At 48.6% G+C, this 22,358-nt stretch overlaps 2 protein-coding genes across 2 annotated transcripts; one reads left to right on the top strand and one right to left on the bottom strand.

Annotated features, from left to right (window-relative positions):
• Positions 1-2,059: 2,059 nt before the first annotated feature.
• On the top strand, positions 2,060-8,414 carry LOC104650262 (putative killer cell immunoglobulin-like receptor-like protein KIR3DX1). The gene is made up of 6 exons (XM_074385533.1): positions 2,060-2,093; positions 2,987-3,265; positions 4,807-5,112; positions 5,778-6,077; positions 6,734-6,784; positions 8,143-8,414. The coding sequence occupies exons 1-6, from the start codon at positions 2,060-2,062 to the stop codon at positions 8,328-8,330; spliced, it is 1,158 nt and encodes a 385-aa protein (XP_074241634.1). The 3' UTR covers positions 8,331-8,414.
• A 5,183-nt stretch (positions 8,415-13,597) lies between these two features.
• On the bottom strand, positions 13,598-17,605 carry LAIR2 (leukocyte associated immunoglobulin like receptor 2). The gene is made up of 3 exons (XM_010331947.3): positions 17,572-17,605; positions 16,814-16,849; positions 13,598-13,920 (listed from the first exon to the last, which is right to left on the bottom strand). Exons 1-3 carry the CDS (start codon positions 17,603-17,605, stop codon positions 13,598-13,600), a joined length of 393 nt encoding a protein of 130 aa, XP_010330249.2.
• Between the last annotated feature and the right edge of the window lie 4,753 nt (positions 17,606-22,358).

Here is a 22,358-nt window from a genome sequence, read left to right on the forward strand (position 1 = left end):
AACATATGTGCATATAATGCTGAAGGTGCTCCCCAAAAGCCAGCTCATATTACTAAAAAATTAGTAAGATTATAGCAAGAAAAAAAGCCCTGTGAAATCACCACTGAAAAAAAACGGAGCATTTTCACAGGAATAGGATCAACTCATGCTTTGTCTCTCACCTGTCCCAGGGCTTCTCAAAGCACACACGCACAATTTTGAACGTCGTCCGTGTTGTTTTTGTAAATATGTGTCTTCCACATCATAGCCACCATCCGGTAATATTTGCGTGTGTGTCTGTGTATATATGTTTACATTTTAAATACAGAACAAAGGACAGTTTGTTTTGTGTTTCTGCTTGTAAAATGATACTGCTGTAGTCGTTTAACACTCTGCATACTTGTTTAAATTTACCAGCAGACAGACTGCAATCAACGGCCTGCATATCCTCAATGTCTTTGCCCTTTCTGGCTGACGTGATGTATGTTTTCACCAGGCATTTTGCTTTGTGGACAAAGGTTGCCCTGAACATTCTTGCCTGTGTGTCCTGGATTGTATGAGTGGGTTTCCCTGAGTTCACACCCCAGCGCGGAACTGCGGGACCCAGGGAATGTCAAGGTAAAAATAAACTAGATGAGAACACATTTTTTTTTCAGAGTGATGACCCTATAACTCCCAGCAAAGGTTGTCAGATTCTGTTGTGTCTTCCACTTACAGAAAATACCTAATTACATATGACAGAGGATGAATTTGATGTTAACATTTAATTAAATATATTCTACAATAGAAAAACATATTAAGTGCTGTGATACACACATCTGTACCTGTAGGCAAATGTATCCTCCATGAGATTCTTTACCAATCAATGATGCCAAATATTAAACACTGCTCTATGATTCATAAAATGTGTTATACTTTATTGACTTGGAAGTGAGAGTTGTAAAGTTCAAGACTTCAACAGAGGACGGTCACCCTTCAAGCAAAACATGAGGCAAATACCCACTTGAAAATATAGAGCATGCACTGAGGAGGTTAAAAATGAGGAGAACTCGCTGATCCGACGTTGCTCGCATGCACTTGATGCACTTGACGGTGTTGTGGGTTTCTTGCCAGGAAGGCAGCTTAGTAGTGTTTACACGTTGGAATGAGGCCAACAACTTTGTGAAGTCAACGGTTTTAATCCAGTGCAATTTTTATTTAATGTAAATTAAAGATCTAAGAAGTAAGCGTACACTGGGATGTGACGAGACACAGCGTAATGACATATCAATTATATGTTTTGTGTTAATGACACAAAACCAACTTTTGTTGTTCTTAACTTATGGAAGCACGGAGGAAACATTTAAGAACTCGAATATCATTCTCAATTTGCAACATTTTGAACATAACAGAATAAACATTTCCGTTTTATTGTACGGCCGTTTTATGGCACTGGCAATGCATCTATTTTCATTTGGCAGGAGAACATTGCGTAACAGAAATCCAATCATGTGTAGTTCTCAGAAAAGGCAGCAAGATATTAAGATACCATTCTACAATTTTGCACGTAGAAAAGTTAACTTTGAAATTGAGACTCACGCCTGTAATCCCAGCACTTTGGGAGGCTGAGGCAGGCGGATCAGGAGGTCAAGAGATCAAGACCATCCTGGCCAACATGGTGAACCCCCGTCTCTACTAAAAAAAAAAATTAGCCAGACGTGGTGGCACGCACCTGCAATCCCAGCTACTCAGAAGGCTGAGACAGAAGAATCGCTTGAACCCGGGAGGCAGAGGTTGCAGTGAGCTGAGATCGCGCCACTGCACTGCAGCCTGGGGACAGACCAAGACTCCATCTCAAAGAGAGAAAAAAAAAAGACATTATGGATTGTTTAGTGTGGGGATTCAAGTCAGGGCTTTGCTAGGGGCTCTGTTGAACCAAGAATACTGTCTGTGTCACCCCCTATGTTTAGAGTGAGGCTGGTCATCTTCCTGTGTGGGGGGCAACCTTTAAGCTCTGCAAACTGCGAAACCATGGCTGCCACATCCTGTTCATTTTCCAATTCAGCTCAACCCCTGTGTCCCGCCCAATAGAAGAGGCGCCATGGCTCCCAAACTCATCGCCGTCCTGTGTCTGGGTGAGTCCTGGAAGGGAAAGGAGGGCAGGGTTGGGATGGAAAATGCTCTCTTGAAGACCCGGCCTCTGCACAAGCCGGGACTGGGCGTGGGAAGCCAGGTTCGTCCACCCTCTGAACCCAGGCTGAGCTGACACACCGTGACGAGGCGGGCAGGATTCACGTGCAGACACGCCATCGCTGGTTGTTGCTTTTTTCTTTTGTTTCTTCCCCAGGATTGTGCCTGGGCCAGAAGATGTGCACACAGGCGGGTGAGTCCTGTCCCAGTCCTGGGACGCCATGTTGGCCAAACGCAAAGCATTCTCCAGGCAGGGAGGGTGGATGCGAAGTCAGGACGACCCAGATGACGTGGGGAGGGCTTTGCCGTGAGCCCCAAAAACACAGGAAGGGGGGTCCTGGGGAGACCCCAGGCTCCATCTTGTTCTAGAAACCCCCTGTGGGCAGCCCCTCGGGCTCATCCAGTCTCCTGAAGGAGCCTGTGATGTTGAGAATCCAGGTGTCTGGGGGCGGGTTGGGGCACTCTGTGTCGGGAGGCAGGGACCGGGTGCCGGGCATTTGTGTTGGGAATTGTTTAAATGAGTCGATGTGTTTTTGTACTGCTTGAATCTGGTCGGTTTCCTCCTTCTCTTCCACGCACACATGTCTGCTGTTGTAGACAAAAGTTAGGAGCAACTTGGCTCCATGTTGTGTCACCATGCCCAGTAGAACGCCGTTCTGGGAAGGCCTTCCATGTCCACTCTGGGGTGGGCTGTGTCCCTGTCCCACCACCAGGTACCCAGGGCCTCAGGGGACCCACGTTACAGGGCGAAGCAGACCAATGTGAAGAAGGAAAGCCCCAACGACAGTGGGGGGGGCTCCATGCTTCCCTCTCTAGGCTGCGCCTCCTCCTCCTCCAGGTGCTCCCGACAAGCTCTCGCTGTCAGCCCGGCCAAGCCCTGTGGTTCCCCTGGGAGGACGTGTGACTCTCTCCTGTGATTCTCCTCTTCGGTTTGTCACATTCACAATATACAAAACATCTGGGACCCAGGACCGTGAGTTGCACACTGGTCATTCCAGCAACTTCACCATCAGCCCCGTGACCCCAGGACACGCAGGGACCTACAGATGTTCTGGATCTTTCAGCCACACCTCACAGTGGTCAGCTCACAGCAAGTCCCTGACGATCGTGGTCACAGGTAGGAGAAGTCCAGCCCGTCCCGTGTCCACTAGGTGTCCTTCCCAGAGTTGCAGGATGACAATGTTCTAGAGATCTAAGACACAGCACGGTGACCAGAGCTCACAGAGCTTCCAGTGGGAGAGGCTATTTTGTGTGTGGATTTTGCCTTCCTCCAGGATGGCAAAACAGCAGAAGAAATTGTCCAATGTGCAAAAGAAACTGGAGGTTTGGTGGGGTGTGTTGACTTCCCTCCACCGACTGCAGATGAGAGGTGAGCAGGACTCAGGCTGCTGCCTCCTTCATGTTAGCACTGGGGAAGGAGCTCATTCCTGTTAACGATGACGGTTCATCAGAATTTAAACTGCCGTGGCTACTGTGAAGAAAAAGTAAAGTCTTAGTATACCCTAATGAAATGAGACTTTCCCAGAGTCCACACCCACTGAAGCCAGAGAGTCACTGTGGGGTTCCTGGTCACGCACTCACTGTGGACACAGAAGCCACCCTGAGAATTTAAAGACAGGGCACTTCATGTGAGGAATCAGCTTCCCTGGTGGAGGAGGAGGGAGGAAGCCGAGCAGCAGGACAATCTCCCTGGGAAGCAGCAGGTGCAGGGTGCTGGTTCCAACTCCAGTGGGGCAGATCCAGCGAGGAGCAATGTCCCCTGACCCCAGCTCCAGCGTTTCCCCAGGGAAGTTTCCCTGCCTTGAAGGAGCCAAAGCCTTGGGGAAGTCACAGTTCCCTCGGGAGATGTGTCTGGTGGCTCAGTGGGACATGATTGGGAAAGGCACCCATTCCTCCCTCCTCCTCCTTCTCAGTTTCCTGACATTGGTCCCTTCTCTCTGATGGGTGTGCAGAATGTCCCACAGAAAGTTACAAACTCCTCCTGTAGAGTCGCCCTGCGCATCCTATAAAGCAGGGAAGGGAGAGTGTGGAGTGAGTGTCACATTCAATGAGCTCAGGAGGAACAGACAAGAGGTTGAGTCTTTCCAGCAAGAGAAGGGAGGAAAGCAGGTCGGGGTGAGGCAGGGAGATCCAGGCTACGAAAGCTCCCGGAGGGTCTGGATGGAGGCTGAGGCTGTGGGGAGCTGCCAGCAAAGGCGTCTGCCATGTCCTTCCGCCTAAGTAGGAAAAAGAGTCACTGCCACCTTCCCCTCCAAGTAGTCACCTACAACCTCTTGGGTTTTGGAGGAAAACTAGTTGTTTCCAGCAGTGGGAACCTGGGAGGTTCTTTCTAATCCTCTGGAGATTCTTGTATTTTTCAACACACAGAGTTGAAAAATAGTGAGGTTCATAATCTCTCGGTCCCATGTCAGGGATCCCAAGGCCAGCACTGTGCTTTCTGGAGGTTCTCAAAGCACAGAGCAAGTCCCGCGTTCCAGGAGCACCGCAGGTCTCACGTGGCCTCAAGGCAGAGCCCGGGGAGCCGTGCAGGGAGAACACGCACACAGACAGGAAGGACGTGGATGGGCTTTGGGGGTGACGAGGGAGAGCTTCACCCTGAGATCCCAGGGGAGGGGTGAGGAAGGCGACCCATGGGAACTCCTCTGTCTTTGCTCCCAGGTGCGTTCAGAAAACCCTCCATCTCAGCACACCCAAGCGCCCTGGTGGCTGCGGGAGCCAGGGTGACCGTGCGCTGTCACTCGGAGCTGGCATTTGATGACTTTATCTTATACAAAGAGGGGCACACACAGCATTCCCAGGAGCTCGACGAGGGGATGGAGGCTGGGACTCACTACGTCGAGGCTGTCTTCCGCCTGGGTCCCGTGACGCCGGCCCACACGGGAGCCTACAGATGCTGTGGTTCTTTCAGTCACTCCCGCTATGAGTGCTCGGCTCCCAGTGACCCCCTGGAGATTGTGATCACAGGTGGGTGTGGCCGGACCATCCTGCTCCACTGCTGCCCTGGGAGCTTCACGGGGTGATGGGGTTGTCAGTTAAACCTCAGGAGAGGAAGAAAAGTGAAGGAACAGAAGGACTGTGAGGAGGAGCTCAGCAAACGGGTTCACCATGTCTTAGTGCTTAAGGAGGGAGGAGGGGTCACTTTCACCGTCCCCGGCAAGTTGTCACGTCTACCTCCTTGGGTTTGGGGGCAAAGGCATTTGTTCCCTGCAGTGGGAGTCGGTGAGGTTCCTTCTGCTCCTCCAGATATTCTTGTATTTTTCAACACACAGAGTTGAAGACTCTCATAACCCCATAGTCCCATGTCAGGGAACCCAAGGCCAGCACTCTGTTTTCTGAAGCCTCTCAAAGCACAAAGTAACTCCCATTTTCCGGGAGAACCCCACACCTCATATGGCTTCAAGGGGCAGTAAGCCACAGAGACACAGTCAAAAGCAACGGGGAAACTACGAAATGCAGAGGAAGTAAAACGACCCAGACACAGGCCAGGGCAGGACCCTAGAGAGGAAGATGAGGTGGACAGAGGCGCCAGCCGGCATTCGGAATCTGCCCCCAAGATAAGAGCAGGGAGAGAGAGGACTTTATTCATGCACTCACAAGTGTGTTCTAAAGCCAGCCTCTTTTTCTTCCAGGAAAACACAAAAAGCCTTCTCTCTCCACCCAGGTGGGCCCCATGATGGGGCTGGGAGAGAACGTGACGTTATTCTGCATCTCTGAAATCTCATTTGACCGGTACCATCTGTGGAGAGAGGGGGCTCCTCATTGCCAGTGGCTCAGTGGAGGGCAGAGACACGGGGGAGCGTTCCAGGCCAACTTTTCCATGGGCCTCGCGACGCCAGCCCATGGCGGGACCTATAGATGCTACGGTTCTTTCAATGCCTCCCCGTATGAGTGGTCGGCCCCCAGTGAGCCCCTGCACCTTTCCGTCACAGGTGAGGAGCCCACGCCTGCTGCCTGCCCTGCTGCCCACTAAGTCCCAGAGCCATACCAGAGGGGCATCCCACTGGGCACACAGGGGCATTAGGTATTCTGGACAAAAGGAAGCCATGATAAATACATAGAAAAAGAGAGGCTGAGAATGGCCAGTGCCGTCAGGGTGTAGGACAGGAATCAGGGCACTTCCACACCCTTCTGCATGTCCTGTGTGGAGGCCCCACCTTGGGGGCCTACAAATCCAGGTGAATGAAGAACTGGGTCAGTCAAACACCGGAGCAGGGGAGGCCAGATAAAGATTAGGGAGATAAGGGTTGCAACAGCCCCTCACCCTTATCCATTTTCCAGGAGCTCCTCCTGACCTCTCAGACACAGAGAGATTTCCCATTTGGTGAATGTAGATATTTATTATCCCGTTGTAGATAAGGTCTCTTGACATCACCAGGCATCTCTCAGCCCTCTCTCCTTTTTCACGTCTCAGGGGAGGGAGTCTGTTCTCAAAGGATTCTGACAAGAGACCTCAGGACCTGCATTAGTCATTAGGTGAAGGGCAGAGTAGGGGGTGGGCAGGGGACAGACGCTCTACACAGAATGCTCTTACCTCAGTGGGGTGAGGAAGGACTCTTGGACACCCATTCTCTGTCTTTTTTCCTAGGAATCCCTCAGAGTACTTTCCTGTCACCCATGGAGCCGACCCCTGAAACTGGTGAGCAAAGAATTCTTCACCCTCGTTTGTGAATCGCTGGGGATTCCCTCTCCTTCTGCACCTGCGATCTTTATGGAAGTGGTTGTTTCCAGAGGAGCTTGAGGGGAGCCTGGAATGAAGAGAAGGGATTTAAGTCCCAAGCATTGCAGTCGTTGGTGCTGGTTGGGTGGTGGGTGAGAAAGGAAATTCTTGAAGGAACTGTCCCAGCTGAGGAAGGAGAGAAGAGCAAAGCCCACCTCTCGCCCCTCTCCAGGGCGCTGATCCTACAGGCTTCAAAGAGGCAACCCAGGAACCCATGGAATCTGCCCCACTATAGGAGTAGAGAACTTTTTGGGCTCAAGATGGTTGAGGTATTCCCTGAGAATTATTAACTTTAGTAGAGCCGATCCAGACACTCTTTAGATTGAGCATATGCACACAATTCTATCCAAATTTGGGACTTCATTTTCTTATGTATGAAAGGCAGCATTTTAGCCAGAAAACCAAAGGGATCCATCAGTCCTGAACCTCCGTGCCAGTGCCTCTCTGGGAAAGGAGGTGCAGAAAGGCACCCCTCCTGGAACATCAGCCCACCAGGGATCTATTCAGTGGCCACTGTAGGAAGCAAACAAAGGAAGAAAAAGTTTGTCCCAATTTTCAGGAACGCCACGTTCTGAGCCTGGTCCTGTCATTTTCCAAAACACCTTTTAAATGAACACGTGTGCAGTATTCTCTATTTCTCCCCCAAAGAGCTGGTGTTCTGGTGCTACTTTTGTAAAATTGATAGAGCATATCTTATACATGTAGATATTTGCAAGCAATTACTTATATTAATTGAAGTATTCTTGGATCCTAGAGACAAAATGCTGAATGCATTGCAGATATTTTTCCATTTATTTGATTAAAGCAGGTTGATGGATAAATAAAAAGCGGGATGGAAATACATAATTCTGAGCCAGAGATAAAGTAATACTTTGGGTGAAGCAAAGGAAAGGTAACTGGTAACTCCAGTCTTTTTTATTTTCCTGCTGCTCAGAAAACCTGCAGCTCCAAATTCTCTTCTCTACCGAACATGCTTTTCTCAAGTGATGAGCTGATTTAAGAGACATACTGAGCATCGGAGAATAGCATAGTTAATCCCCCTAGGTTTCCTCACATTCCCCCTCTCTCTGTGGTTCTGCGGGGCAGCTGATATCAGGAGGTCATTACAAAACACCTCAGAAGGCAGGCTGCTGAATACAGAGGTGTTCTCAGTTAGGGATCAGGCTGAAAGGTTATGACTGCACAGGGGAAGGTGGGTGACCTGCATGGGCATCCAGGGACTTTAGGATGATTTTGGTCTTCACTGCTTTGGTGACATCTTTGCCCACAATTCCTAGGCTCACATCCCCACGATTACACAGAAGGGAATCTCATCAGGATGGGCGTGGCTGTCTTGGTCCTTTTGGTCCTTGGAGTCTTCCTACTGGAGTCATGCACAGTCAGAAAAAAAGAAAAACACCCAATATGCAGGAAGAAGAGGACAATGATAGAAAACAAAGCACCATTTAGAACAACAGAGACTTAAAATCAAATCTCATGACCCCAGAAGGCTTTGGAAGGAAATCATCATCATATATTGGGTGAACTGTCTGCAGAGAATATGGACAAATAAATGTCATCGTGTTCGAGAGTTCTAGTTCAGAACTCTTCCTCAATTAAATTCTGATGTCTTCTCTTCGTACTGTTATTGGCTTTCCTTGACTTCTGTCTCTGATTTGCTTACCTTATAAAATGAGGGTACGTCACCCATGGCAGGTGCAGACCCACACCAACATAAACTCCATGCTCTGATCTTCTTGGAATGCATTGTCACTGACTTTTAGTTAAGATAGTCCCTCATCTGTGCTATTGAGCTCTGCCTCTTCAGCTCAAGACACAGAATATGGTTCAGATGATGGAATAAATGGGTAAAAATAAGTTTGAAACTAAGAAGTCTATAATCATTTGCTAAAAGCCCTTTGGGAATCCTCAAACTCATCTCCCTCCATCAGATGACACTTGGAAGAAATGTATAGTATTTCTTCAGAAATACTATACATTTGAATGTCAGCGCACACTTAAAGTGCCAGGCTGCAGGCATGCTGGTGACCCAATTCTATGAAAAAATATTATTTAAAAGCTCTGTCTTGTGGCATTTGCCTCTTTATTTTGGTATAAATACTCTCTTCATGGCCAGCTTCAAAGTGGCCGTGCCAATGCCCTGAATGCTGATTTGGAACGTGGAGAATGCAATTGTCTTTTGCAAGTGAGTGTGCGCCAGCTGCAGTGCGCCTCACTGAGAGCATCAATGTGCACATGTTCCTTATATTTAATGGGTCACAGGACGATAATTTACAAGTCAGTGTGGTGCTGCCATTTCAGTGAAATTTGATAACAAATTCTAAATCACTTTCCCTAAAACAATGGCGATTATCAACTGTGGAAGAAATGTTAAGTATTTTAGAACTCCTGCAGACTGAGGATAGAAGTCCCGATTGCATCCGTCCATTTGAGTACTATTTTAGAATTGTCTTTTTTTTTTTTTTTTTTTTTTTTTTTGAGACGGAGTTTCGCTCTTGTTACCCAGGCTGGAGTGCAATGGCGCGATCTCGGCTCACCGCAACCTCCGCCTCCTGGGTTCAGGCAATTCTCCTGCCTCAGCCTCCTGGGTAGCTGGGATTACAGGCACGCGCCACCATGCCCAGCTAATGTTTTGTATTTTTAGTAGAGACGGCGTTTCACCATGTTGACCAGGATGGTCTCGATCTCTTGACCTTGTGATCCACCTGCCTCAGCCTCCCAAAGTGCTGGGATTACAGGCTTGAGCCACCGCACCCGGCCTAGAATTGTCTTTTTAAAGAAAGAGACACACAAGTCTGACCCAGAACTGTATGCCCTAGAGGAAAATGCATGCATTTGCATGATGACATATTCATAGGAATCTTGATAGTGTTGTCATTCATGTAGACACATACATTAAAAGTCAATTTGACAATTGTACATGTTGCACGTATACATTAAGATTATGTGGCAACAAACTTGAATCAAATAAACTATACACTATAATACCAATCAACTTCAAATATGATTGTACATAAATGAAGGAAAGTTTTAGATCGGTGGTGCAGAGATGTTCTATTAAATTGAGGTCAAAAAAGGCAATATCTATCATTTAGTCAATAATAACTGAACTAAATCTGATACATAAAGAAATAGCATTGCATTCCATGTAATGTGTTATCATGGCAACATAATGGTGACATTGGAAGGTTTTCTTCAAGATGGAAATCTCAGGGTCTTATGCGAATACTGGCAATCATTCTTGATTTTCCTGTGTGGACCCATAAGTCTATTTGTTGTTATTGGTAAATGCACGTGTTTGTTTATGTTCCGTACAACTTACTGAGGTGGGATTGAATTTGGGAAGAGAAAGCCACAAGCTGCACGTGGCCTTTAGCTTCTGACAAGGTAGCTGTTGATGGGTGACAGCAGTTCCTCCACATTTTGGCCATGTGGCTCCTCAAAGCATGGTCACCACCTGCCTGTACATCATCTCCTGAGTCCAATCTGACAAGAAGCCACTGCCCAAGTCAGAAACGCCTCTACACAAGCACTGTGCCCACATCACAGGGCATGCAATGAAGAATTGAAGACCAGGTGTGGTAGCTCATGCTTGTAATCCCAGCACTTTGGGAGGCCAAGGTGGATGGATCACCTAAGGTCAGGAGTTCAAGACCACCCTGGAAATTATGGTGAAATCCCGTCTCTACTAAAAATTCAAAAATTAGCCTGACCTAGTGACTCGTGAGGCATTACAGCTCCGCATAAGTGTGCATGTAATCCCAGCTAGTTGAGAGGCTGAGGCAGGAGAATTGCTTGAACTCAGGAGGGGGAGGTTGCAGTGACCCAAGATTGCACAACTACACTCCAGCCTGGGTGACAGAGCGAGACCAAAAACTAAAATGTGTGTTTCTGGGTTTCTGTACCCACCAGGTCCCTGAATGTGAGTTGGGGTGTAGGCCACCAACATGGATTTAGTGGTTACTTCAGAAATGGGGTTCAGCCCCACCGGGCAGTGGCTTCAGGATCACGCAGTGGCTCCTTCCATTCTGAACTGTGCTCAGGATAGCTGCCTCCTCCTTGATCCCCAGGGAGTCATAGGAAAGCTCATGGGTAGACATGGCTGCTCCTGCCTGTGGCATTTCCATGTCGGACGTTCTCAGGGATCACCTTCTGTAAACCTGTGTTCTTCGACACCGTGATCTCATCATCTGCCCCAATCTAGACAAACGTGGCTGAGGCCGTGCCCCAGCCTTCACACAGCCAGCCCTACACTTCCTGGAATGGAAGAGGTGTGCACTGTGGGGATACAGGGTGGACTGAAGGAGAATCAGCCCAGCTCTGATTCTAGGACGAGGAGGGCTCCCACGGCACTGGGTAGCCATGATCCTTTGCAATGGGGACCACCGTCTATACCCCCTAATCCTGCTGGAGTTCCCAGCCCTCAGTATGCCTCCTCCTGACCACTCATCTGGTCCTCAAGCATCACTTCCTCATGACTCCCTTTCCAAGACAGGAGAGCTATGCCAGTCTATTTTCCAATCACCCGTATCCGAGGAGTGATTCCACATACAAAGGCCATAGTGCATAGTTATCTATTCTGTAGTTATTTCTGGACATCTATCACATCCCCTAGACTAGCAGAGCTCAAAATATACGATCCGTGTCAGTGAAGCGCATGCTTTATTTTTCATTCGTGGTTAATTGTATGAAATAGGACTGATACTTACAGATACATGTTGGAAGAATGGATGGATGCAAGTATTAATTGTAAATGGGCAGGCAGAGAGGGAAGACCTGATAATTTATTCAATATTCAAACGCACACTTTAACTCTGTAGTAAATCAAACCAACAACCTCCCCTGCTGCTTTCCCCTTGAATTTTGGGATATTTGGCTCTGCTCTCAGTTTCCTGGCTCGAGGATTTTCTGCTTGTCCATTTCACCCATGTGAGACATACACAAAGATAACAAACCAAAATCATCCTGACAAATCCTCATGCAAAATCATACCTGCTGCATTGCCTACGTCATCCACGGGACCCCGTGCAAAATGAAAACAGAAGGCCCCACGCATTAAACCCAGCTTGGAACTCCAATTGCACAGCTCACGGAAAATGTAGCCAGCCCTGCACAGAGACATAAGCCATTTAGGGTTTGCACACAGGGCTAAGAACAGCAGTTTCTGAGCTGCTCCTGTGGGGCAGAAGCTGGGCTGGGCGTTCCACAAATTCTATCTGTGTGTGTTCACAGTGTAACTAGAAGGCAGGAGTCATGGTGACCTCGGTAAAGATCTTATTCTAGTGAAGGGATTTGACTGAAACACACTAATTTATGGCAATCCTCTAAGTGCATGTCTGGCTCCAAGCTCCTGCCTGTTCGACTTCACTGTCTCCAAGATTCAATTTGATGAAAGCATTAGCCCCAGAAATGAGTAGGACCCATCACTCTCAACATCACAATGCACCCGGCACCAGAGTGCCGATTTTTTATAGAACTTCTTTTTGGAAATTAGGGGAAACGTGCAGCTTTAAAGAGTGGGAGGCCAAGGCAGGCAAATCACCAGGTCAGGAGTTCAAGACCAGCCTGGCCAACATGGTGAAACACCGTCTCTACTAAAAACACAAAAATTAGTCAGGCATGGTGGTGGATGCCTGTAATCCTAGCTACTCAGGAGGCTGAGGCAGGAGAATTATGTGAACCCAGGAGGCGGAGGTTGCAGTGAGCCTAGATTAATACCACTGCACTCCAGCCTGGACAACACAGAGAGATTCCATCTCAAAAAATAAATAAAAATAAAAAATAGAAGAAATAATTATTATGTTCCTTATATACATATGATGAAACATATTTAGTATAATTTAAATAATAGATGTGAAATTCCACATTGCAAATCATACATTTTTATTTGCATATGCATGTAAAGGCATATGTGTATCTCTATTGCTCATTCCAATTATTTCTCCCCATTGAGGTTCACAAGGCGGGAGGCCATTTCTCCTCATTCACAGTGAGTCAAACCCGGAGGCTTCCGTGTCTGGCACAGTCCCTGTGAGGAGACAATACTTGCTCAGTATTACTGGGAACCTCCCTTACCCCGTTTTGCCGGGGACTGGTCACTCCCTCTGCTCCCCCCAACACACACACCAGCTCTTCTTAACCTCAGGGGACTCCTTTGAGGTGCTGGGGGGCCATGAAGGTGGGTTGGAGCCTCTCCAGTGGACTTTGACTTCAGGACAACCCTGCGGCTGAGCACACACAGGGGTCCGTGTGGTCACATACCAGAGGATTTCCCACAGCACTGTCCAGCCCCGGTCAGGAGCCACCCCTGGACCCTGTGTTCTGCCCAATGGGAGACGAGCCACAGCAGGAGGAGCACGTTCCCTGGGGCAGGTTCTGGCTCAGGGGAGAGGAATAACAAGAGGACCATCCATCCTGGGTGAAAAGACACTCAGCCCCTGGTAGGAGGGGGTGCCCCCAATCTCTGGGAACCCACTCCCCACCCAGCCAAGCAGAGGCAGCTCTGAGCCCACCCGATGCTGGGCTGAGTGTCCACGCCATCTGTGGCGTCCAGAGGGGACCAGGATGCCAGGGACCTAAGCGGGTGTGAGGGCAGAGGGGAGGTGTGGGCAGAGGGAGAGGGGGAGGGGAAGGCTAGGGGGTCAGGAGGAGGGCAAGGGTGGCCACAGAGAGAGGATAGTAGCTGGGACAGGGTCCAGGGACCTGGGGACAAGCTCGAGAGCAGAGCTGAGACTAGGGCAGGGCCCAGGTGGCGTCCTCACCTTTCACCACCAGCTCCAGCGTCTCACTGTGCTGAGACCATCTGGAGGCCTTATGATAGATGCAGCGATAACCCCCAGCGCTGTCTTCACTCACTGAGTCAATGCGGAATGTGGCCTCTGACAAAAATGGACTAACTAGAGACACATCATAATTATCTTTGTACTGGGATCTATTCTCCCTCTCCAGGCGGAATGTGTGAACCCCAACTGGGCCCCGGCAGCGGAAGGTCACAGGGTTCCCCGGGGGGATCACGGTGCCTGGCTCAGCCGAGATGGAGGGTCTGGGCAGGGCCCCTAGGAGAAAGCAGAGAAGGGTCTCAGTGTCCACTGTAGGAAGTCACCGTGCCACACACATCACTTTGGCCCACAATTCAGGGTTTTTAGCAAATTTATGCAATTGTGCAGCTGTAACCACAGCCCGACTTTAGAACATTTCCCGCCTCTTGCACCTTCCACCTGCGTGTGAATTCTCGTCACTGCAGAGTTATTTTCCCGGTGGACACTAAGGACCCTGAGACTTGCTCCCAGCTTGAGCCCTGCTCAGGGTCACGTAGGAAGAGTCAGAGCAGCCTGGGGCCCTTCGTGTCTGCTGCAGAGCCCAGGGCCACTTTCCAGAGGGACAGAAGGTGGAAGGGAGGCACAGCATGGGGGTGACACGGTCACTCGTGAAGGACAGGGGACAGAGGGGCGAGGGAGGAGTAGAAACTCCCTGAGCTGAGCAGACGGGACACCAGGGCACTCACAGTGGGAAAATCAGCCAATGAGTGTTGCTCAAAGGATACAAGGTTTCAGTTAGAGAGGAGAAATCAACTCAAGAGAGGTAATGTACAACATAGTGACTATAGTTAACAACAATGTATTGCATGATTGGACATTGCTAATAGAGGTGGTTCTAAGCGTTCTCACCACAAAAAAAAAATGATTAGCACGGGAGGAATGCCTGCGTGACCTAGCTCCATGCAGCCGTTCCACACTGTGCCTAGCCCACAGCGTCATACTGGACATGATAAATGCATGCAGTTTTCACTAGCCAATTTTAAACGGAATTAATTAATTTTAAAAAATCAGACCCAGAACGGTTGCTCACGCCTGTAATCCCAGCACTCTGGGAGGCTGAGGCAGGTGGATCACCTGAGGTCAGGAGTTTGACACCAGCCTGACGAACATGGTGAATCCCCGTCTCTATTAAAATTACACACACAAAAAAAAAATTAGCCGGGCAGGGTGGTGGGCACCTCCCCAGCTACTCAGGAGACTGAGGCAGCAAGAATTGCTTCAATCTAGGAGGCAGAAGTTGCAAGACTGTGCCATTGCACTCCAGCCTGGGCAACAAGAACGAAACTCCATCTCAAAAAAAAAAAAAAAATCAGCATGTGAGACAGTCCAATATTGAACAGAATGTGGAGTGTTTGAGAAAGGGAAAGAAGCTGCCAGAATGCAGAGATGAGTGAGCCTGAAGTCACGGGGACAGGGTGTGGCTGGGAAAATCAGCATGTCCAGACCAAAGAGAGGGGCGTGGGTCTGACTCTACCTGAAGATAAATGGGAAGGGCTCTGAGGGAAAAAATGATATTTTATCTTACGATGAGATATGAAGTGGAAATGTTTAAATACAGTTTAAACATTGTGGATGGTACAATGGTCATATTTGTGCTTTTGCAAATCACAGCATCCCTGGCGTCAGGAAGGGAGCGGGCAGCCGGGACATGGACAGGCTGAGGCCAGCCTCGGGGGGCCGTGGAGGGGAGAGGTGCAGTCACCTGGGGGAGACGCAGGACAAGTAAAGTAAGAGAAGGAAAGATGAGAGAAATTTAGAGTGAAATCACCAGGACTGGGTGACAGGATGCATCTAGGAGGATGGAGAGGATGAATCTTCAGAGTCTGCCCTTGGTGACTGTCATATTCCCCGCCAAGGAGCTGCCGAGGGAAGCGTGGGCTCATCTGGGGAAAGCTCCCGGGCTCAGCCTTGGTCATGTTGGATTTGAACCATCATTGTGGAAATCGGTGTGTGGAAGTGACGCCTGCACTCCTGTGATGACTGCAGCAGGACCCACAGCAGCCAAGATGTGGAAATAAGCTGAGCGTCCACTCACAAATGAACGGATAAGGAAAATGTGGTGGGCATGTGCAGTGGAATATCATTCATCCCAGAAAAAGAAGGGCGTTCTGTCACTCACAGCAACACGGATGAACTGGAGGACATTCGGCTAAGTGAAATAAGCCGGGCACAGAAAGACAACGCCGCATGTGGAATCTAAAATAAAGTTCATCTCGGCCGGGTGCAGTGATTCACACCTGTAATCTCAGCACTTTGGGAGGCCAAGGTGGGTGAATCACCTGAGGTCAGGAGTTTGAGACCAGCCTGGCCCACATAGTGAAACCCTGTCTCTACTAAAAATACAAAATTGCCAGGCGTGGTGGCGCATGCCTGTGATCCCAGTCACTCGGGAGGCCTGGCCAACGTGGTGAAACCCCATCCCTACAAAGACAAAAATAGCCGGGCATGGTGGCTCACGCCTGTCATCCCAGCTACTCAGGAGACTGAGGCAGGAGAATCGCTTCAACCTGGGAGGCAGAGGTTGCAGTGAGCTGAGATTACGCCACTGCACTCCAGACTGGGCAACAAGAGTGAAACTCCGTCTCAAGTCAGCTCACAGAGGTAGAGAGTTGAATAATGGTATTAGAGGCTGGAGGTCGGGAGCTCGGGAGAGACACTGATCAAATGATACAAAGTTTCTATTAGACAGAAAGAGTAAGTTTTGAGATCTATCACACAGCAGGCTGACTATAGTTAATAATAACTTATAAGTGTCAAAATTGCTCAAAGTATATTTTAAATGTTATCCTCACAATAGGTATGTGATGTGATTGGTATGTTGGCCTTATTTTATCTTTCCACAATGTTTACATACGTTGTAACATCACATTGTACCCCACACACATACATACATATTTGTCAATTAAAAATAAGATTTGTCAGTTAAAAATAAGAAAAGCAAAATATGACAGGAGGAGAATGAAGGAGAGAAAGGGGTCAGGGCTGTGCATTTCACATTTGGAATCGTTTGCAATCCAGGATACATTTCAGGGGATCCCTCTAGGCCCTCTGAGAATCAACATCCCTCCCACCCAGAACTGCCCTTGGGGTACGGAGGGGACTGGGGAGACGGGTTGAAGACGGGACTCACCCTCCTGCGTGTGGATCGTCTGGGCCAGGCAGAGCACTGGAAGGGAAGCCGCAGTGAGAGAAATGCCCACCACCCAGTCCTCATACGGGGCTGCTATCAAAAGGGGGCTCCATGCAGCTGGGGGCATTCAGCATTTCGTAACCACCAGACTACCCCTCCTCCACATCACTGTCTGAGTAGAATCCTTCTTGCTGCAAAATGGTTTCAAGATAAAGCCCAAAGTCTCCTCTTCCAAAAAGGCTCCTGCTCCTCAGCGCTTTTTTTTTTTTTTCTGGAGACAGAGTTTCGCTCTTGTTTCCCAGGCTGGAGTGCAGTGGCACAATCTTGGCTCACAGCAACCTCCACCTCCTGGGTTCAAGCAATTCTCCTGCCTCAGTCTCCCGAGTAATTGGGATGACAGGCGTGAGCCACCACGCCCGGCTATTTTTGTATTTGTAGAGATGGGGTTTCACCACGTTGGCCAGGCTGGTCTCAAACTCCTGACCTCAGGTGATCCACCCTCCTCAGCTCCCAAAGTGCTGGGATTACAGGCGTGAGCCACCGCGCGCGGCACCCCAGCCCCTCTTAAAGCTGACATCATCCCCACACCCAGGCCCCTGCTTTTAGGACAAGGTCTCCTCTGGTCAGACTTAGGCCCCGGGGAGAGCAGCAGGGCGGTCTTGGGGGAGGAGGAGACTTTTCCCCCCCAGAATCCTCAGGACTGGAGTCAGGCTGGAGCAGGGAACTTTCCAGTCTTCCCCGCTGCCTCCAGGACTCACCTAGGCCCAGGACGGCGGTGGGGTGGGGAGACATGACCCCGGTCCCAGTCTCAGCTGCAGACACAAGCGGACGGGATGTGGCGCCTCCTGCCTATGGGGTTCCCACAGCAGCTGCCTCACACGAGAGGAAGAGCTTTTTATCCTGCTCCTTCCACCTTTCCCACTAGTGAGACGGGAGGCAGGCCTTGGTTTCTGAAAAAATGTCACTTACTCACAGAGATAGATGACGTTAAACTACTTATCTGATGTGCACTTTTTCTAAATCTCTGGGACAAGGCAGAATAAAGGTCGTGCAACAAACTCACTGGGACGTCATCCCAACTCCACAAGTCAGCGGCCAGTGCTCCTGGGCAACACGTTACAAAATCAGGAGTTGACGTTGCCTCGTATTTGAAACAGGAGCCATGTAAGCCCTTCCCCAAGTTTTTAATATCATGATTTTTGCTGAAATCCCAACAAGGTTTTTTTTTGTGTTTTTTTTTTTTTTGGTTTTTTGTGTGTTTTTTCTGATACATTGTTTCACTCTTGTTACCCAGGCTGGAGTGCAGTGGTGCAATCTTGGCTCACTGCAACCTCTGCCTCCCAGGTTCAAGCAATTCTCCTGCTTCAGTCTCCCAAGTAGCTGGGATTACAGGCACGCGCCACCACACCCAGCTAATTTTTGTATTTTTAGTAGAGACGAGGTTTCAGCATGTTGACCAGATGGTCTCAATCTCCTGACCTCGTGAGCCACCGCGCCCAGCCTCCAGCAAGGTATTTCACACGTCAAAAATACCAACAATGCTCAGGGCACGGTGGCTCATGTTGGACATCGCAACACTCTGAGAGGCTGAAAAGTTGTGCACTCGCTATAGGAAACGGGAGAGTTTCCTCAAAAAATTAAAAATAGAGCTACCATATGATCCAGCAACCCCCCTTCTGGGTAGATATTTAAAAGAAGCAAACTCAGTATGTCAGAGAGCCGTCTGAACTCCCTGATCATTGCAGCACCATCCACAATCGCTAAGACTCGAAAATAATCAAAATGCCCACTATAGATGAACGGAGAAGAAAACGCACACACACAGGGGAATACTGTTCACTTTACACAGGAAGAAAGTTCTGCCACGGGCAACAACACAGACTCACTCTGAGGACACCGCACCACCGGATGCAGCTCAGGGACTGCCTGATGTGGCCCACATGAGGTCTTCACAGCAGGGAATGGGGGTTCCCGGGGCTGGGAGGAGAGGGAAACGGGGCGTTACTAGCACAAACCCTCTGCCATCCAACACACGACCTATGGCCAACAATAACGTCTCGTTCACTTGAAATTTGTTAAGAGGACAGAGCTCATGTTAAGTGCTCTAACAATGATATATAATGGCAAATATTATATATAAATAATTATTACATATGATATAATATAATGTTATATTATTACTTTAAGTTATGTTTTATATACACTAATTTTATGTAATAGTTTATATATAATTTGTTTATAACAAATCATATTTTTATATATGTAATTGTTAATATATATGCTATTATAATTAATTATATATACAAGTTCATATATAATTGTTAATATCTATAAACTATTATATATAAACAGTTAACGATTTTTTTTTCAGAGATGGAATCTCATTCTGTCTCCCAGGCTGGATTGCAGTGGCATGATCTCAGCTCACTGCAACCTCCGCCTCCTGGGCTCAAGCAATTCTCCTGCCTCAGCCTCCAGAGTAGCTGGGATCACAGGCACACACCACCATGTCTGGCTAATTTTTGTATTTTAGTAGAGACGAGGTTTCACTATGTTGGCCAGGATGGTCTCAAACTCCTGACCTCAAGTGATCCACCTGCCTCGGCCTCCCAAAGTGTGGGGATTACAGGCATGAGCCACCGCTCCCGGCCCAATTAACAATTCTAATTGTTATTTTATATATTATATAACACACACACATACACTCTCTCTCTCTCTCTCTCTCTCTCTCTCTCTCTCTCCTAACATGAGTTATCTTCCCCTCAGGCTCCAGTGGTGGTGGGGTGGTCCAACTGCCCATGCAAAATCCTGAAGGGGTTGAATGGTCAGGAGACTGTGCTCAGAACCTGGTGTTGAGGTGTGGGGCCAGATGGGCACCCAGCTGGGTGCGGGAATGAGGAGCAGGATCCAGACCAGCAGTGCATTTTTGCATCACGAAGCTGAGCAGGGCAGCACCCCACTCCCATCATGGATTCTCGTCTCCACTGCTTCTGAGGACCCTGGGGAGCTCGTCTCCAGGTGTAACTGCAGCAGACATTGACGAGGGTCTACACAGCAGCTGTGCTCACTTCTTCCTGACTCACAGAAAGCCAGTTCTGTTTGACGCTCCAAGCCCAGGGAGCCAGTGGGAGGAAAATGGAGTTTAGATGAAGGCAATTTTAGCAATCCACTTTCAGTGTTTGATTCAGAGCAGGGCACATGACCAGATATGACCAATCATACTTAAAGCAGGATAGAACAGTGTTCCTGGGAACCATATTCATCTCTTGATAATGGTGGGTTTCATAAAAAGCCTGCACAACAGAGATTCCATCTCACAAAAAGAAGTTTTTAGCATCAAAATAGTGAAAATATTTCAAAAACATTGAAACATTCCAGCATGACCACTGCACTGCTGACCAGTCCCCGTCCCGAGACATGGTGACTGTCATGATCTCAAGCTTGGATCTCGTGGACGGACGGGGAACTCAGGTAAACCTGGTCTCACAGAGTTCTGCACACTGCAGTTCTGATACGTCCTTCCAGCCTAATCCATCTTCTGTGAATAAGTTAGACTAAGTTCACGGGACAGCAATCTATCTAAAGAAGACAATAAGCCAACTAAAGCTGCTTCATATATTAAAGATTTTTAAATTCCTTAAACTAAGTGAAGGTGATGCCGTCAAAAATTGAAGAAAGATGGAATCCCCAGACTCAAGCTGAGTACTGAACCTGGTTCTCACCTTGATGATTATATGACTATGAATAACTGAACTTTATTTTCATGGTTATGTAGATCGTGGGGCAGAAGGATGAAGTGCTGGGGTACAGATTTCAGAGGCTTCCACCTCATCGTAAGAATGAATTTAAATCGCTCCCCAAATTCTCAAGGTTGCAAGGGACACTACATTTGTTTTGAAACTCAACATTTCACAGGAGGCCAAAACAAAGTCGCTCCTGACAACTACGTTCCTGCGCCTGAGCCCTCCTTTCACTTACAGAATGGCTTCTGTGTATTAGATTCTCCTTCCTGCCTCTTTCCCTTTTAGGTCTTCATTAGGGATTTTTAATCAGCGTTATCAAGGACTAATTTGCAAACCAACTGCATCTATTTAATCTGTGCAATTCGGTGAATTCTGACAGCTGTGAAACCACCAACACATCCAAGATCTTCATCTCTACTCAAAAGATTCCTCATGCCGGGCGCGGTGGCTCATGCCTGTAATCCCAGCACTTTGGGAGGCCGAGGCGGGTGGATCACGAGGTCGAGAGATCGAGACCATCCTGGTCAACATGGTGAAACCCCGTCTCTACTAAAAATACAAAAAATTAGCTGGGCATGGTGGCACGTGCCTGTAATCCCAGCTACTCAGGAGGCTGAGGCAGGAGAATTGCCTGAACCCAGGAGGCGGAGGTTGCAGTGAGCCGAGATCGCGCCATTGCACTCCAGCCTGGGTAACAAGAGCGAAACTTCGTCTCAAAAAAAAAAAAAAAAAAAAAAAAAAAAGATTCCTCGTGTCCACGGAATCGACATCAAAGGTCACAGAACACAGGGCAGTTATTCTGGGTTTTTCCATAAATGGTGATACAGATCTGTCATGGTTCCATATTCTCAGGGGGCCCTACACCTTTGCATTCCTCTAAGACAGGCATCCCCAAACTTTTTACACAAGGGGCCAGTTCACTGTCCCTCAGACCGTTGGAGGGCCGCCACATACTGTGCTCCTCTCACTGACCACCTATGAAAGAGGTGCCCCTTCCTGCAGTGCAGCGGGGGGCCGGATAAATGGCCTCAGGGGGCCACATGCGTATTTTGGGGACTCCTGCTCTAAGACTTTGATCCCAGCTGGAGAAGGTTTAGGTCCAAGGTGTGCTAGAGACCCAGCCTGGCACAGCTTCCTCACTCAAAAACAGAGATCCAGCCTGGCACAGCTTCCTCACTCAAAAACAGAGATCCAGCCTGGCACAGCTTCCTCACTCAAAAACAGAGATCCAGCCTGGCACAGCTTCCTCACTCAAAAACAGAGATCCAGCCTGGCACAGCTTTCTCACTCAAAAACAGAGATCCAGCCTGGCACAGCTTCCTCACTCAAAAACAGAGATCCAGCCTGGCACAGCTTTCTCACTCAAAAACAGAGATCCAGCCTGGCACAGCTTCCTCACTCAAAAACAGAGATCCAGCCTGGCACAGCTTCCTCACTCAAAAACAGAGATCCAGCCTGGCACAGCTTCCTCACTCAAAAACAGAGATCCAGCCTGGCACAGCTTTCTCATTCAAAAACAGAGATCCAGCCTGGCAAAGCTTTCTCACTCAAAAACAGAGATCCAGCCTGGCACAGCTTCCTCACTCAAAAACAGAGATCCAGCCTGGCAAAGCTTCCTCACTCAAAAACAGAGATCCAGCCTGGCACAGCTTCCTCACTCAAAAACAGAGATCCAGCCTGGCACAGCTTCCTCACTGAAAAACAGAGATCCAGCCTGGCACAGCTTCCTCACTCAAAAACAGAGATCCAGCCTGGCACAGTTTCCTCACTCAAAAACAGAGATCCAGCCTGGCACAGTTTCC

The sequence above is a fragment of the Saimiri boliviensis genome, chromosome 14, assembly GCF_048565385.1.
Source record: "Saimiri boliviensis isolate mSaiBol1 chromosome 14, mSaiBol1.pri, whole genome shotgun sequence".
Taxonomy (NCBI): Eukaryota; Metazoa; Chordata; class Mammalia; order Primates; family Cebidae; genus Saimiri; species Saimiri boliviensis.

Excerpts from the sequence above, each read along its gene's own strand:
- LOC104650262 (XM_074385533.1), top strand. The coding sequence starts at position 2,060 with ATGGCTCCCAAACTCATCGCCGTCCTGTGTCTGG. Across the intron at positions 3,266-4,806 it reads CCTGACGATCGTGGTCACAG|GTGCGTTCAGAAAACCCTCC; the intron begins GTAGGAGAAGTC and ends CTTTGCTCCCAG. Across the intron at positions 5,113-5,777 it reads CCTGGAGATTGTGATCACAG|GAAAACACAAAAAGCCTTCT; the intron begins GTGGGTGTGGCC and ends TTTTTCTTCCAG.
- LAIR2 (XM_010331947.3), bottom strand. The coding sequence starts at position 17,605 with ATGTCTCCCCACCCCACCGCCGTCCTGGGCCTAG. Across the intron at positions 16,850-17,571 it reads CACCGCCGTCCTGGGCCTAG|TGCTCTGCCTGGCCCAGACG; the intron begins GTGAGTCCTGGA and ends CTTCCCTTCCAG. Across the intron at positions 13,921-16,813 it reads GACGATCCACACGCAGGAGG|GGGCCCTGCCCAGACCCTCC; the intron begins GTGAGTCCCGTC and ends GCTTTCTCCTAG.